Raw genomic sequence first — 16,448 nt, 5'->3', positions numbered from 1 at the left:
TGTCCTTTTGGTTTTGGCCAGGGGAGTAGTCAGGGAGAAATACATGATATGCAGGGTTGTCCTTTACAGGGGCTATGAGCAGAGCCCACACAGCCCTAGCTACCTCCCAGGATGAGCAGGCTGAGTGCAGTAATGGCTATGAACTTGTTATACAATTTAACAAGCATCTAGAGATTGCCAACTCTTTGCAAGGTATTGATGAAATTCATATGGCAATATTATATTATTTTTGAACACAGCATACTTTGTCATTTCCTTTAACCCCAACAACCTTAGGAGGTAAGCATTGTTATGTTCATTTTTAAAGATGCTAAAACTGATAGAGAAGATAAGTGATGGCCTCAAGGTTCCACAGTCGGTAAATGGAAGGACCAGATTTAATGCCAGGTTTTCTGACTCTAAGTCCAGTGCTCTTTCTTATTCTCAAAGGATCCAGAAATCACTCTAAAGCTTGATCTAGAGCTCAGGACTTTGGCTGCAAGTGAAAGAATTCAACTCAAATTGTTTTGAGCAAAATGAGAATTTATTGATTTATTTAATAGAAAAGCACAGGTTCATCTGGACCCATGACATGGAGCATTGCTATTCTTTGTCTCTTCCACACCCATTTCTCAGGCAGGCTCTCCCTGCAAGGAGACAAGACGGCCGCCGGCAGTCCTCATGGCTCCAAATCCAGCAGATAAAGTCTCTCACCACAACTGGCCTAACAAAAAATCCAGATATTGAGTTTTCTTGGACTTAATTAGGTCCTATACCCACTCCTGAATCCACCAATCACCTTGACTCAGTGGATTTAATGATCTCATAAGCCAGACCAGGGTTACATGATCACTATTGAATCCAGGATTGGTGCCAGTCCACCCAAACCCACGACACCTGAGGGCAGGTGAGTGGAGGGAGGCTCTTCAGAGAAAAACTGAGGTACTGTTGCCAGAGGAAGAGGCAATGAATGCCAAAGAGGCCAAAACAACAGATATTCCCCTTAGGGTAGAAGTGCATAGCATTCGAGCCTGAGTTAACACCAGGGGCACAAGATTGGAGATACCACCTAGCACCCTGTAGTGGACGTAGTAGTAGTCCGTTATCTACTGATGAATAAATGAAAGAATGTTAGTTCAGGTTGTTGTGATGAAGAACTGGCATCTCTCAGACATGGGAAGCAACCTGAATGCCATGGTAAGTAGCTAGAATTTTTTTTTTTTTGGCAGGCCACAGGGAGCTTCTAAAGGTTTTTTGATCAGGGAGAGTCATGATCAAAGTTTGGAGAGAGAAAAAAAAAACCTCAAAAGTTTTAAAGTCTTGTACTTACGTGAAAATATCTTCTGTTGGCTAGGAGTGTCATCCTTGTCTGTGAAGGCTTTCCTGCAAGATTTGAAATCCCTTTCCGTGGCAGTCCTTGAAACAAACGTGAGTACCTCAGCAGCAGTGTATGTGAGTCTGATTAAACACACCCCACCCCCTCCCAGGGCCTACAACTCTGTCACCCACCCAAAAGAAGGCGGAGGTCTGAACTTAATGACACTGGAGTTTCTCAGACTCACATACGTAGGATGGTTGAACAGGTCTGGGTGCGGCCCCCCTGGGTGTGAATGTCTCTCTGAACTGAGAGGCACCTTATGCCATCAGTTCCATATCATGATTAGGCTTGATTTATTGCCTTCTTTATTACAACTGACTGGCTGGGGTGGGGGCTCCTTCATGAGAATTCCAGGGAGAAATATCTCAACACTAATGCACCACTGGGATGGGTCAAATCATCAAGTGATGGCTTGAATAAACTGGGATTGGAAAAATATTTGCAGAAGGTTCTGAAGGACACAATTCCTTCCCATTCTTACAGTTTTTATGAGAGCTAGTCATGGCATCTCCTTGCCCAGAACGGAGGACAAATGTCAGAATTTTTAAACAAGCTTCGATTACAGAGATAAGGGATCAGCCCTTCTCTTTCATGTTGTCGTTAGGTGCCTTTGCGTCAGTTGTGACTCATAGAGACCCTATGTACAACAGAATGAAACACTGCCCAGTCCTATGCTATCCTCACAATCATTGCTATGCTTAAGCACAGCAGTCATGCTTGTTGCAGCCACTGTGTCAATCCATCTCATTGAGGGTCTTCCTTTTTTTTCGCTGATCCTCTACTTTACCAAGCATGATGTCCTTCTCCAGGGACTGAGCACTCCTGACAACATGTCCAAAGTATGTGAGATGAAGTCTTGCCATCCTTGCTTCCAAGGAGCATTCTGGTTGTACTTCCTCCAAGCCAGATTTGTTTGTTCTTCTGGCAGTCCACGGTATATTCAATATTCTTTGCCAACACCATAATTCAAAGGTGTCAATTCTTCGGTCTTTGTTATTCATCGTCCAGCTTTCCCATGCATATGAGGTGACTGAAAATACCACGGTCAAGTGCGCCTTAGTCCTCAAAGTGATTATTTTTGCTTTTTAAGACTTTAAAGAGGCCCTTTGCAGCAGATTTTCCCAATGCAATACTTCGTCTGATTTCTTGACTGTTGCTTCCGTGGGCATTGATTGTGGAGCCAATTAAAATGAAATTCTCGACAACTTCAATATTTTCTCTCTTTCGTAGGTTGTTGTTATGGTTACAGCTGTTGTGGAGTTGGTCCCCAACTAATGGTGACCCGTGCATAATGGGTGGGACCATTGTGATCTCGTGAGTTTTCACTGGCTGATTTTCAGAAGTAGATCACCATGCTTTTCTTCTTAGTCCATCTCAGTCTGGAAGGTCAGCTGAAACCTGTTCGGTATCATGGCAACATGTAAGCCTCCACTGACAGATGGGCGATGGCTACACACGAGGTGCACTGACAGGGAATTGAACCTGGGTCTCCTACATGGAAGGTGCGAATTCTACCACTGAGCCACCAATGCCCTCTGCTTTCAAATGTTAGGTGAAATCATTCCAAGACTGGTTAAATAGGGCAGTGTTTGTCCATTTTATATCACAGTTAATATTTCACATCTTCTGCTTGCTCTCTGAAGTGATTTTTCTAATTATTAAACTCCTGATACAGAAATACTCAATATTCTTAGTATAGAGTATTAGGGCCTTCACACTGGGCACTCAAACAAAGACAAGTAGCAGAGAGGTGACAGAGATCATGCTAACAAGTCATGTAAGGGTGGGAGAACAGCACTTTCTACTCTCCCTTGATATTCTGAATCCCCCTGCTGTGTCCTGCTCAGCTCCTCCCTCCTGGCAGGAAGCACTGGCACTGTGCAGGGGGATGGAGCATCTGAGACCTTCCCAGGAGTCAGGATAGTGAGTGATTTTAAACAAATTAGCTCCTCTAATACTTGGTTTCCTCATCTGTAAAATGGGGTAATAGCAGTGCTAATCATAAGGAACAGTGTTTACTTCATCGGGTTGACTGGAGACGTCAGTGAGATGATGCATGTGAAGCAATTGGAACAATGTCTATGTAGGGAAGCGTTTGACATGGAGACTTACTAGTCTCCTCACTGTCATCTTGATGTGCCACAGTTCAGCCTGTAGGAGAACCAAGTGACAGCCTTACTCTTCAAGCAGACTGTGGTGGAAGCCAGGTACTTCCTGTATCCTAGAAATACTCGCCAAATGTCTGCTTTGAGTTCTTATGCTCTCTTCTCTAGCTCTGGCTCTTTCAGATCCCATTAAGCTCAAGAGGGCGTTAAAATGGCAAGAAAGTGATCTAGTTTTGAGCATCAGCAGACCAGGCTAGAAACACTGGCTCTTCCACAAGAAGACACAGGCTCGTGGGATTTCCCTGGCAATCCCGTAAGAGCCTGAAAGTCTGTCATTGGCAGCTGGATCGGGGTGGGGAAAGGGATTGTTTTCAATTATATAATTTTTCAAACATTGCACATCACATATTTGCAGCCAGCAAAACATGACTGGGTCCTGTGTAGCACTGTCTCTATGCCACATCCTCAAGGATGATGGGACTGGCTAAAGCTAGTGGCTGGAGTTGCTGGGCTGCCCAGAGAACCAGGAGTGTCTGCACGGTGCTCCGGAAATGGGGAACTAGTCACCCGAGATGAGTGAGCAAAGGGCTCCTAGGAGGAAAGTTTTTAACCAAAACATACCTACAACTGAAAAACCAAAGCTGAGCATTAGTGCCAGACTGTGCTTTACAAAATGCTCAGTGCTGAGAAGGGCACATGGAGGTCGCTGATGTGGGTTATGGAGAGGAGAGGATCCTGATGTGGGGGTGGGAGTGACAAGTAAAAAAAAAAACAGAAGGAAAAACTTCCACAGAAGTGAAAAATAAGCATATGTGATGTTATTATATTTATGCATTTATGTAAAATAATATATCTATAAAAAAACCCAATATATATATATCTATAAAGAAATGTAAAAAAATATTTTTAAAGGTCATATAGACTTTAGAAGCAGGCACACACCTAGCTTGCATGACCTCCTTGGTCCTCAGTTTTCTCATGTACAGTAAAGCTGTGAAAGCCAGAACCTGTGTAAGACGGAAACCTATCAGAGAAGGAAAACGCAAATATTTTCCACTAATATCGAGTGATAGAAAAGTGGTAAGACTGCATCCTGTCAAAGGTGGAAAACTTGCGAGATCTGGAAAACGCTTGAGTTCCGGCTCTCACAGGATTAATGGGTTAATGGGGTTAATTACAATACTTCATTTATATGATTTGTGGACTCGGCGAGTTCATGCATGTATAATACAGTGTCTGGTACCTAGTAAGGAAGTCAGCTACCTAGTAAGGAAGCTGATACTGTCAGTCACTGAGAGGAAACAGAAGCGTAAAGGCTAAGTTAGGGGTGGGTGAGGGTGAATAAGGTTTTCAGTTCTCTAGGAAGCCCTTTTATCCCCTCATGCTCCAATCACACATACACTACCTCCCCCTCTCTCCTTTATGTCTTGGTCCTTGCTGTTCCTTCTTCTTCCTTTGCTGAAGTGGCAAATTCCTCTCCATCCGTCAAGACCCATCTCCAATGCCACCTCTTCTGTGAAGTTTTCTTTATTACCTGCCCCCCAAGCAGGAAGAGTCAATCTTTGTAGGTGCCCCCATTGCCTGCAACACGTTGCTAGAGCCACAATGACACATGTGAACGCTGTTCTTTGTGTACCTGCCTATCTCCAAGGCCAGCTACGTGTTCCTTACGTGATCTGGTTTTAGCAGCTCCTGGCCCACAAAGAGGTGGCCAGTAAGTGCTGGCTGAATGGAAGCATAAAGATGGAGGGTGAGAGCTCTGAAAGGATGATGGCCAGTTGCTCTCCGTGGGCTGGAAAAATCAACCGGAAACGGACTTGTGCTGCAACACGGGAAACTTCATTAGAGACTACGAATTCCCCTATTAAGAGCATTAGTGACCAGAACAAGTTCCCATGGGACCATGTGGAATTTCCTTTAAGGGTTTTAAAAACAGAATCGTTTTTATTTTGGGGAGGCAATCTAATGCAGTTTCATTTGAAGGCTTCCCCAACCTGGTAGGAAGTTCATAAAACAACCTATAAGTTACCCAGGTGATAGTGAAGGGCCTTGCCTCTTGGTCAGCTGGTTCTCCAGATGGCTTCTTGTGCTGAGAACTATAGGAGGAGGCTGGGAAAGAACATGGCTATATGTGCCTGATGGAGGGTGGGGTGTCTCCCTTCAACAAGCTTAAATCCCAGGACACAAGGAAACGGAGCGGCTTGCCAAGGGTCACAAAGCCACTCTGTGAACAATTACCCAAGTCATGTCACCCAATGTCTTTCTTCCAACCAGAAGTATAGAATAACACGGCAACATGAGAGCTATGGTCTAGAGCAGTGCTTTCCCAGTTTTCCTTTCCTTGCTCAGCCCATCCACAAATATTATTGGGTACCTGTTCTGTGCCAGGTCCTGTGCTGGGTGCTAGGCAGATGCGGATGAACAAGACAAAGGACTCAGTTCTTACAGAGCTATTTACTAAAAAGTAATCAGGCATCAAACACATTTTATGTCAAATGATGAATTAATTCTAGGTATAAAATACTAAAATCAAAACCAAACCCGTTGCCTTTGAGTCGATTTTGACTCATAGCGACCCTATAGGACAGAGTAGAACTGCCCCATACGGTTTCCAAGGAGCGCCTGGTGGATTCGAACTATCGACGTTTTGGTGAGCAGTCACAGCTCTTAACCACTATGCTACCAGGGTTTCCTAGAAAGGATAAATACAGTGTGATAGGAAAAAAAAAATGGGAAAATAAAGACAACCACCATTGACTGTCATTGCTTCATCTCACGTAACACAGCAAAGGCAAGCATTACCACCTACTTTTTTTTCCACAAAGAAGGTTCAGAAAAGGCAGTAAGAGTTAATAATTTTAAAAACATCTTTCTAATAAAACCAAACCAAACCAAACTCGTTGCCAATTGAATCGATTCCAAAAACCCTATAGTAATAGTCTATCAAAAAAAAAAAAAAAAAAAAAGACAGCCAGAGGGTCAGAACAAAATTTTTACTTGTACAGTGGGCACAATACCTGGAGGATAATGTGTGATTTGGTACCTAAGGAAAGGATGTACGAACTTAGATCTTGACTTATTTGCTGGTTGGCCTTAGGAAGGCATACTAAGGTCTGGGTTTTAGTGAACAGAGCCTGAGGCCGGCCTCACAGCGTCAATTACATAAGAAATTTTACAGATATAGTGTGACAGAGTTGCTAGGTGCTGTGGGATACAACGAGTCACCATCTGGATGATTTCAATTCCCAACCTTTCTGCTTTGGTCCTACTGTTTAATGCTGACTAGGTACCACATGGCAGTGATCTTCAATCAGTGTGTACCCCTGGTGTGGGCTTCCCCACTATACCACAGATGGTCAATATGAGCAGTTATCATGTTCATTAGAATCGCCCCTGACTGCTGTGCAGGCCAAACTCAGCCAATACTGACTAACCCAACATAGTTGATCAGCTGCAGCTTAGCTTAGTGCTATTAAAAGCAGGGCACACCAATGACATTGGCACATTTGGAAAAGAGAGATGTGTGGTATCCAAGTGGGGGTTGAGAAAGAACTGCAAAAAGAGCAACTGAAGGCCTGGTTTAATTTTCAAGGGAACAAACATGATTGAGGTCTGAGACAATCTTTCATGACACCTACCATCTTACATCCACCTAACTTCCAGTGTCAACCTGTCCGTTTCTACCCAAGGTCTCTATGACCAATCCCACAGCCAGGACTAATAAGTGGGAAACACAGAATAAACCACAAGACCTGACACACTTTAAGCTCTGCTCTGACCTCCTGCTAAAAGCAAAATGAAAACCAAAACCTTTCATGTTCTACTTCCGATGGAAATGTAAAATGGTACAGTCACTATGGAAAACAGTTTGGTGGTTCCTCAAAAGCTGAACATAGTACTACCATACGACCCAGCAATCCCAATTCTAGGTATATACCCAGAAGTGAAGGCACAATGCAAACACAAACCTAGACACTAATGTTTATTGCAGCACTTTTTATAATAGCCAAAGGGTGGGAACAACCAAAATGTCCATCAACAGATGAATAAGCAAAATGTGGTATAAATACACAATAGAATACTACCCAGCCATAAAGAGAAATGAAGTCCTGATGCACACCACAACATGGATGAACCTCGAAAACATCATACTGAGTGAAACAAATCAGTCGCAAAAGGACAATACTGTATGATCTCACTTACATGAAATAGGTGTGTAGAAATATACAGAAACCAAGGATTACCAGAGGATACTAGGGGTGGGAAAGAAGGGAAAAGGGAAAGTTTTTGCTTAGGGTACAGTGAGTTTATATTAATGGTGGTGGAATGATTTGGAAAAGGACAGGAAGAATGGTCGCACAATTTCAAGAATGTAATCAATGTCACTGAATTATACATGTAGAAATTGTTGAGTGGGCATATGTCTTGTTATATTTTCACCACAATTAAAACAAAAAAGCCACAAAAGCTTAAATGATTGGAAAGTCTGCTGGAGGGGCCAGGAAAATAGAAAAGATATGAATTATACATCTTATGTTTCACTACATGATAGGTAGGACCCCCACCCCAAACATGTCTGAGACTTTAGCTCCTGGGAGAGTTTTCTGCAGGAAGGTGTCAGTGCTGTGAGAGCAGCAGGTGCTGAGAGTTTGTGCTGTTCACAGCGGTAAACCAATGCCTTGGTAAGTGACAAACAAGAACAGCATGGCAGCTACTCGTGTGTGACTCACACATTCAAACCACCACCCCCTCAGAACCGGGCACCAAGGGAGCCTCATACCTCCACTCATCACCTCCCTTCCCCAAGGGCAAGCTTCTAGAGCCATAACCCTTCCCCTCAATCCCCAGAGCCCTGGCTCCCTCCTGCCTGATCTCCTTCTGAGCAGGTCAGCAGATCCTCTGCTCTCACTGCTGAGGCTGGGGGCTGATGGAAGCCTGGTCCCAGGCTGCAACTCAGAATGTACCTGGAAGGGAGATGAGGAATGAGAAGATTCAATGATACAGGTTGGGCTCGTGCTAATGGTTAAAGCACTTTAAGCAACTAACCAAAAGTTGGAGGTTTGAGTCCACCCAGAGGTACTTCGAGAGAAAGGCCCAGTGATCTACTTCCGAAAAGCCGCAGTCCCACTCTGACACACATAGGCTCACCATGGAGTCAGAATCTACGTGATGATAACTGGTTGAGAAAACATGCCACCAGTCCTCAACAAGTGATTTATAAAGCTGTGAGACATGACCAGCTTGTGTGGTGGGTCTGTCTGTATTCTGGCGCTTTGAGTATTCCAGACTGTCTTTCAGAAGTTCCAGAAAAAGGGGTTGTTAGAAAATCAAATTTCGGAAGAATAAAACAGTATGTACTCTAGGAGATAAAGTCAGAAACATAACTCTTCTGTGCTTGCTTAGTTATTTAATATGCCTGATAGCTCAACTTCATCCTAATGGAAATCAGTGCTCCACAGAGTTCCTCAAAACTCAGCACCATGGCTGTCACCAACAACTGCAGGAGCTCAGACTAGTGGCCTTTGATAATGGTCATTGGGAGAAATATTAAAATATGCATCAATAGTTTATCAGAAACTCAAGAAACAAACATACCACCAAATGGAAATATCATTTAATTCAAAATTATACTTCCAGTCATTTCACAGATATTGTCACATAAACCAACCAAATGTAAGAAGCTTTAGAGGCTACTCAACAGAAACTGTATTTTCTTTATAGATATGCTTAGTGACACAAAAACACATTTTTTTTTAAAGCCTGAATGTGGCAAAACTTTTTACTAACGACAGAGAAAAATTTCTATTCTAGTCACAGATTACTTTTTAATTATAGAATTGGATTCTACCCACCAGTCAATATTCAATACAGAGCTGAAGTTTAAAACAGTGCATTTATGGTTTTCTTAAAAAAAAAGTTAAGGTGCCATTTTATAAGTTCTTTATTGATATTATATCACACAGCACTTTACAATATACTCGAAGGTAGCCTAAATATGAATTAAACATGCAAATATTTTCTTCTCCAAAATATGGACAAAATATCTCTTTAGAGAGCTTTTGAATATCAGCCTAGCAATAGCTACTAAGCATTTATGAGTTTGATCTTCTTTTTCAACATGACTTTTAATAAGTTAATATAGAATGTAACTGCAGAGAGTAACCATTTGATAAATATGAACACAGTTTTAAAATGGCACTTTTACATCTTTGATCATTTTGATAGTCAATCAGCAGCCTCTCCAGTTTCCCTAAATTCACAACTTCCAAATGAGAAAGGCTGTAAAGGTTCACCTTACGTGGGTTTCTAGACAACAGTGTATGTCTTTACATGTGTAAACATGTACTGTACATACACATACAAAAACACATACTGATAACACACGTGCCGTAGAACCAACAGAAGAACCTCTTTTCACAGGGAGGAACAAGGTTGACCCTGGCATCTGGATACCCCAGAAAGCTGCTTGCGGGTGTCTGTTTGGAAGACTTTGCAGACACATCGGGTGGAATGCCTTAGCCTCTGCAGGCCTGCTCCCGGGAAATCGGACATATTGATGATGTCAACACTCTGGTTCTCACTGACTCTACTAAAGAGAATGCTGACATCATGGTAACCACTTCCCTTACATGGGCGGAGGACCATGCCAAGCCTTCGCTCCCTAAAACCTTCTGCCTTGAAAGATGTTTTCATCTTGTAATGTCCTGCAAAATTTCTGGAAAAATATTAGTTCTGGCTTTTTTCTGTTTTTTTTTTTACCCCTATTAAGAACTCTCTAAAAAAAAAAAACATCAAAGTTCTTGAGTATGATTCACCTTTCTCTTTCTCTCTGGCCCTAACATTGGTTCATATCTAATGCTTGTTCTCGCCAAGAATACAGGTGTTTCCATGAGAAGAGCACATTTCACCCAGGGCTGCCTCTGAGTGGCTTCTGAATTCTCTACCGGGCCTCTCCTTCTGCTTTGGGAAGCTCTTTGGTTAGACAAGCACTGTAGGTGGCAAAAGGAAAAAAGCTAAGTATGACTTGTTGGAGTCTTGTCTCAGGCTTGCTGTAGGATTGTGCAAGGGTCATTGCTCTGCTGTTGTTATTTTGATGCTATAATTAGAGAAGTGGTTCAGCACCCAGAAGATCAACGTGGCTGCCAAACACATTTGATCACAACCAGATAAATTTTTTTAAGCACCAGCATGGGGTGTGTGAGAAGACACCCAGCTGACTTTAAAGGGATGTAGGGCAGGGTCATCAAAGTAATTGATTATTGTCATGTTTGCCAGAGATGATAGATAACTCGCTATACAGAACACCTAGGACATTCCTTTTAAAGTCAGGTAGCTAAGGCTGTTTGGTTTCTTCAGTGCTGGCTACCACCTTGGGTAACACGGTTGTTAATAAGACATTCAATACTAGAGCAAAAAGTGGGGGCATGGGGCCACTGTTGTACCTGTGAGTCCTTTGTCTATAAAACTAGGTGATCCAACTTGCTTTTGGAGCAGAAGACAGAGGATGGAAAGTGCCAATAGACAGTCATGAACAGATGATGATCAGCTTGTCTTCAGCTTCTTCTGTCTCTCTCCCCCTCAAACATGCATGTTTTCAGAAGCCTCTGTAGTCAAGACAGAGCTCTTATTGTAACCAGGCTCACAGTTTTCAGGGGACACACTTAGTTGGTAGAAGGACTCCCCTTTGACCTAACACATATGGCACACCCATCTCTGGAGTCCTGGGCAGGTACCTGAAATGACCTTGCCATTAGCACGGCAGCTCTTTCCAGGTAATGCCAGTCAGCCAAGACCTGTTTGCTTATTTTCTCTCTTCTTCTTTGTCCAAAAAGGACTCAGCAAGAGGTGAACTGAAATTGTGTTGAAATAGACAGTTTGGTCTGACGTAAGAAAACACGTATTAGCTGCAGAAATACTCAAACATTTAGCTAAAAACTGGTTCCAATTCTAGGATACCAAGGAAGGCTGCATTATACAGGTCCATCTCTCTCTCTCGCTCTGTATAATGACTGTGTGTGTGTGTATTTAAAAAGCAGGAAAGAATATCAGTTTTGAGCAAGTCAGGAATTCACTTGTCTGGGGGCAGGGATTTGAAACTAGTTCTCTTCTCATGGCATGGCATTCTTTGCTATGGAATTCTGTGGGTACCTGAGGGAAAAGTGAAAGGCTGATTTTAATATCCTACAAAGATTCAGGCTATGCCCAGGGCCTTATAAAGGAAATTAGAGGCTCCTGGGAAATGGGCTGCCACTCTGACACCTAGTTCACTCCCCTACTCTGCCCTGAAGTTCCCTATTCAAGCAGAGAGAGTTACGGGTTGGGGCAAAGATGGTAGAGAGGGTAAAATCTATTTTTGGTCTTCAAGTTCCTTCCTGCTTGTTGGCTCATCTTCAGAACGATTTCTCCAGTTCTGCAGCTAATGGGGAGGGGGAGAGGGAGGAGAGTGAACTGGGGAAAGGGAAATGGAGCAGCCATCTGCCATAGCCCAGCATGGCCACAGGGACATGGGAAGAGCTCTACCTAAAAAATCCTGCTGGCAGTAGCTCCCTTTCCCTCTGGCTTCCAACCAGGGCCAACTGAGGAGTGAGGGACATGGTTCCAAGTGGTCAAGCTAGGGCCAAGCATTTACAGATATGCTTTGGTGAGGAAATCCCAAGGCCAGGGTCCTGCCCTTCTGGTCCTCCACATTAGCTGTAGTTAATGATTCAGTGGGCAGGTGACAATTTAAAATGTTTAATGTGTTAAAAACATTACCTTGGGCTCTTTCTATTGGAAAACACAATAGTATATGAGTGGGCTTGTCCTTCAGACCCCATTTCCAAGCTGTCCAAAGTCCGTGGGCACAGGTCTAACATAGTCCCTTTCTTCTTGGTTTTCAATGATAGCTTTCTTGACTACTATCATGTTCTTTTCCCTTCTTAATTCTTGTTCCCTGATCCAATGGTAGTGTCTACCTTGCTCCTGGGTGAGTTTCTGAATAACAGCTCTATAATCCTGAGCTGATAAACTGAATAATGAATGACACTGATGAACTTTTACTAACTTCAAAACCATCTATAAAGCTGTAATGTCACAATCTTCAACCCTCTTTGGAGTCCTTCTCTTATCTCAGGGTTATTAAGGAATCTGGAGATGAAAGGAAAGGGCCTAAAAATGTTTAGGGCAAGAAGCAACACATGAAGAACCAATGATCCTAAGAAGCCAGTTTTTCTCAGGACTTAAGACACACACTAAATCTGGAAACTATTTTGGCCTCATTTATAAAGCCTTTAAACAGTGTGGAGAAAAGATGTAAGGAGCACAGTAATGGTCCCATTTCCCTGTGTCCTGATATCTTGGGGTACCAAGAAGTACACCTGAGAAGAGAAACTAAGAAAATCTAACCCCTGGTCCCACCTATTTAAATCCTGAGCTTTACCTTACCACTGAGAAGGAGTTCTTTGAAAAATCCATTACCTCAAGATGTTCTTTCCATTTTACTCCAAATCCAAAGCCCAAGAAATGCTCAGAAAAAAATCTGGATAAAGAAGACCGGACAATATCAATCTGTCATGCCCACCAACAAGGGCCAACAGAGAACACACAGGAATATCTTTTCCCTCCTCAAGGCCAGAGCAGGGAGGGCCTTGACTGTCTTCAACTTTGCCTCCTCTCTCCCGCTTATGCACACTTGTTCAACAATCAAAGCTTAAATGTGTGAAGCAACTAGCTTAAAGAATATAAAATATAAAACTTTTCCATATAGTATTTTAAATCACTCTATTTACAAGTTTATCTCTTCAAAAAAAAATGTAAAAGATACAGTAATTCAACACAATTCAAGTTTTTCTTTTCTTCTTTAAAGTTCCCTAAATAGAAATTCCAGAAGGAAGGAAACACTCTCTGGAACAACGCCATCATCCCAAGGGGCTCCTGGAAGCTTTTAGTCCATTGGCTTTTAGTTGGTCTGTCTAGAGTCACTCTTGCAAAAAGATATTCAGATGTAAAAGATACTGGTGACTCTGTTCTCTGGAGGCTGAGTGAATCTGGAATGTCCAGGCCTTACTTTCCCACCCAAGACAGTCTTCCACAAATGCCCACAATACCCAGCCCCTTCTTGACCAAGAAATTGATTTCTCAGAAGGTCTCCATTCCACCTTCCATCCTCCAATCTTTTGGTGTCTTCCTGAATCACAATGGCCTATGATATTAGTCTTGTGCCTGTAAGGCCTGAGAAACAACTCCCTTTTTCTGAGTGGCAGTGAACAAATATGTCATTTAAACTACAGTCCACAAGGTTATCCCTGGAACCATCCCTGAAAACCACCAGTGCACAGTAGCCTAGAGCACTGCAAGGGAACTGGTGAGTGATAGGCTAGAGGCAGGTAAGGGCCGGCCAAGGAGGGGTTAATGGGAGGCCACAGGGAAGCAGTCAAACAGCGGGCGGGCATCACCAACTGGGAAGCAGCATCTGGCCCTCTAGAAAGCAAAGGCCAGTTACATGGAGCAACACAAATATCAAGCCAGTATGTAATTTAATCTCAAGAAGTTACTAGAGTGTCCTCCCAGTATATCCATCCTGATGCTGCTGAACTTCATCAGAAAGGGGACAGACAGTTCCCAGCTGCTATTCTGGCTGCCTCAAGTAGGCCACTCCCATTCTTTGATCTTCTGCTTCAGGTTTTTGGAAAACCATTTAAAAAACTACCAAAAATGGGGAGAAAAAAAAACATATGCCATGCAGAAAATGTGCTATTTTTCGGTTTGGTTTTAGAGTAGGTTGAGTTGCCATGGTTACTAGGTGATGGCAGCCCTCCTCGGTGGCACAGAAGCTATTTGCTTGGGAGGGGGGACCTAGGATGTTTGTGTTCCTTTGCATGAGAGGGCTAGATGATGGGCCAACGGCTGCTTCAGAGATGGTGAGAGATTGGATCTTATGTAACAGTGCTGTAACCCCTTTCCATCCTGCATGCAAACAAACAGACCCATCTGCCTATAGCAGTGGGGTCTCAAGTATTTAAAGATGGAGTAGAGAGAGTGTCTACTGTAAACAAAAGCATGGACCCAGCCTATTCTTTGTGCCAATTTCTTTGTCTACCCTTGTTGGACTTAGCTATGCCATGTGGTCTTGGGGACTGCTTTTATCTTACTTCGTCTTTCAGAAGGTTGGGGTTTGGATGACTGTTGAAACAAAACGAGTGCTCCCTATTTAGGGTGCTCATCAGAAAATGACTTTGCAAGCCTTTCTCTGGGTTCTCAAAGTCAAACGGCCTCCTCTGCTGATTTACTTCTGCTTCTTGCAGTATCGCCGTGCGTCAGCTGAGATGATTGTGGGGGTGGGTTACAGCGGAGTTCACAGAAATGTTCATGTTGATGGGTATCAACACAGTCTGTCGCCCTGCATTTCTCAGTGGCAAAGAGAAATGCTCTACAACACTGGAATCAGCAGTTGTCATGGATACCATGTAAAGCTCAGCAGTTCTGCTGGGGCCCATGGTTAGAGGAACTCCACGTAGTTCTCGGGGATGAGGCCAATCTTTCCATTCAGAGTCCCCTCCAACCAGCCAGGCTCCTGAGATGGATGAACTACACAGGAAAGGGAGAGAGAGTGAGAAGAGATGATTACAGATAGGGCAGGAGGTGGATGTGGTATGTGCGGTGTGTGTGTGTGTTTGTTGGAGAGTCTCTCGTTCAGTTATATAATTCTAGGACTTCAAACCAGAGGTTCTTAATCTTTTATGAGACAAATTTTCTAACAAGGGAGATTCTGAACTTTCTCCATATGAAAAAAGGAAACAGACACAGATCCTCAAAATTTTGCATAACATGTTAGGAGTTTCCTAGACTTTCTGAAGTCTCTGGTTTAAACTATAAAGAAGGGACAGATTTCTACTTTGTAGATTTAGATGTCCAACAGTTGTAGTGTTTCATGTATATATCCATTCATGTAAATAATCCAAATGGTCATCTAGTCACTGTCTACGTACCAAGTGGAGCATCCACGGAGGGCTGCTCAGAACTAGTTCTTAAACTCTCTAGCTCCTGATCATTTTACTTCCTTCAAATCCTTACCCTCTGCTTCTAATTTCCTTGTAAATTCCCTGTGTTTTCTACATTTTACAGCCTTTGACTAGCCCTCTCTCTGTTCCATCCACACTTTGTTTTCTTCTTTCCTGTTCTCTGAGTGCTGTCTTCTTCCTCCCTCTATTGCAACTTTCAACGTTTTTTGCCCCTTTGATTTTTCAGTATCCAAAGAATATATACCCGTTCTGTGACATCACAATCCGTGTCCATGGAAACCACTGTGATATTGTAAAGATTATACAAAATCCAGCTGAGTCTGCAAAGTGGTCAAGAGCAAGAAGGGAGAAGGAACTGTGGGACTCAGAGTTGGGAGTTGTTCATACTTGTGAACTGGGAATATACAAATCACTCTGGGGTGGAGCCACGACATTTATTCTTAATGTATTAGGAAAACTTCAATTTTCCGACACTGTTTGGAGAGAATGAATTTTCCCCTATTCCCTTCCAGGGCTAATTAAGTGACTTCCTGAGCTTGTTTTAGAAAAGCATTTCCGCCCCAACACTACTATATAATTCTAGTTTCAGTTTGTAGGGAAAGAAACAAGAACAGAAACCAAAGAAAGCAAATGGGCAGGCAGCAAAAGGACAAGTATTGAGGCTTCCAAAAACCCAAAAACCAAACCCATTGCTGTTGAGTCGATTCCGACTCATAGTGACCTTACAGGACAGAGTAGAACTGCCTCATAGGATTTCCAAGGCTGTAAATCTTTACAGAAGTAGACTGCCACATCTTTCTCCTTCACAGATGCCGATGGGAAACCCACTGAACTTTCGGTTAGCAACCGAGCTGCTTAACCACTGCGCCACCAGGGCTCCTTTCAGAGTCACAGCTACCCTATAGGACAGAGTAGAACTGTCTCATAGGGTTTTCAAGGAACGGCTGGTGGATTCAAACTGCTGACCTTTTTGGTTAGCAGCCAAGC

General features: G+C 43.0%; 1 protein-coding gene across 11 annotated transcripts in view; it reads right to left on the bottom strand.

Annotated features, from left to right (window-relative positions):
- Positions 1 to 593: 593 nt before the first annotated feature.
- The window catches only part of ARHGAP26 (Rho GTPase activating protein 26), a 544,325-nt gene continuing 528,470 nt past the window's right edge, over positions 594 to 16,448 (bottom strand). For 10 of the 11 annotated variants that reach the window (XM_064277597.1, XM_064277593.1, XM_023550175.2 and 7 more), the window contains one exon: positions 9,371 to 15,027. Coding sequence is in view for 9 of the 11 variants with exons in the window: in XM_064277593.1 (XP_064133663.1) it covers positions 14,939 to 15,027 (89 nt within the window). In the remaining 2 variants the exon portion in view is untranslated. Of the gene's footprint in view, positions 704 to 1,309; positions 1,396 to 9,370; positions 15,028 to 16,448 lie in introns of those variants that run through there. The other variant, XM_064277594.1, reaches the window with a different exon arrangement.

The sequence above is a fragment of the Loxodonta africana genome, chromosome 2, assembly GCF_030014295.1.
Source record: "Loxodonta africana isolate mLoxAfr1 chromosome 2, mLoxAfr1.hap2, whole genome shotgun sequence".
Taxonomy (NCBI): domain Eukaryota; kingdom Metazoa; phylum Chordata; class Mammalia; order Proboscidea; family Elephantidae; genus Loxodonta; species Loxodonta africana.
The sequence above is the reverse complement of the archived record's forward strand: the minus strand, read 5'-3'. Positions and strand labels throughout refer to the sequence as shown.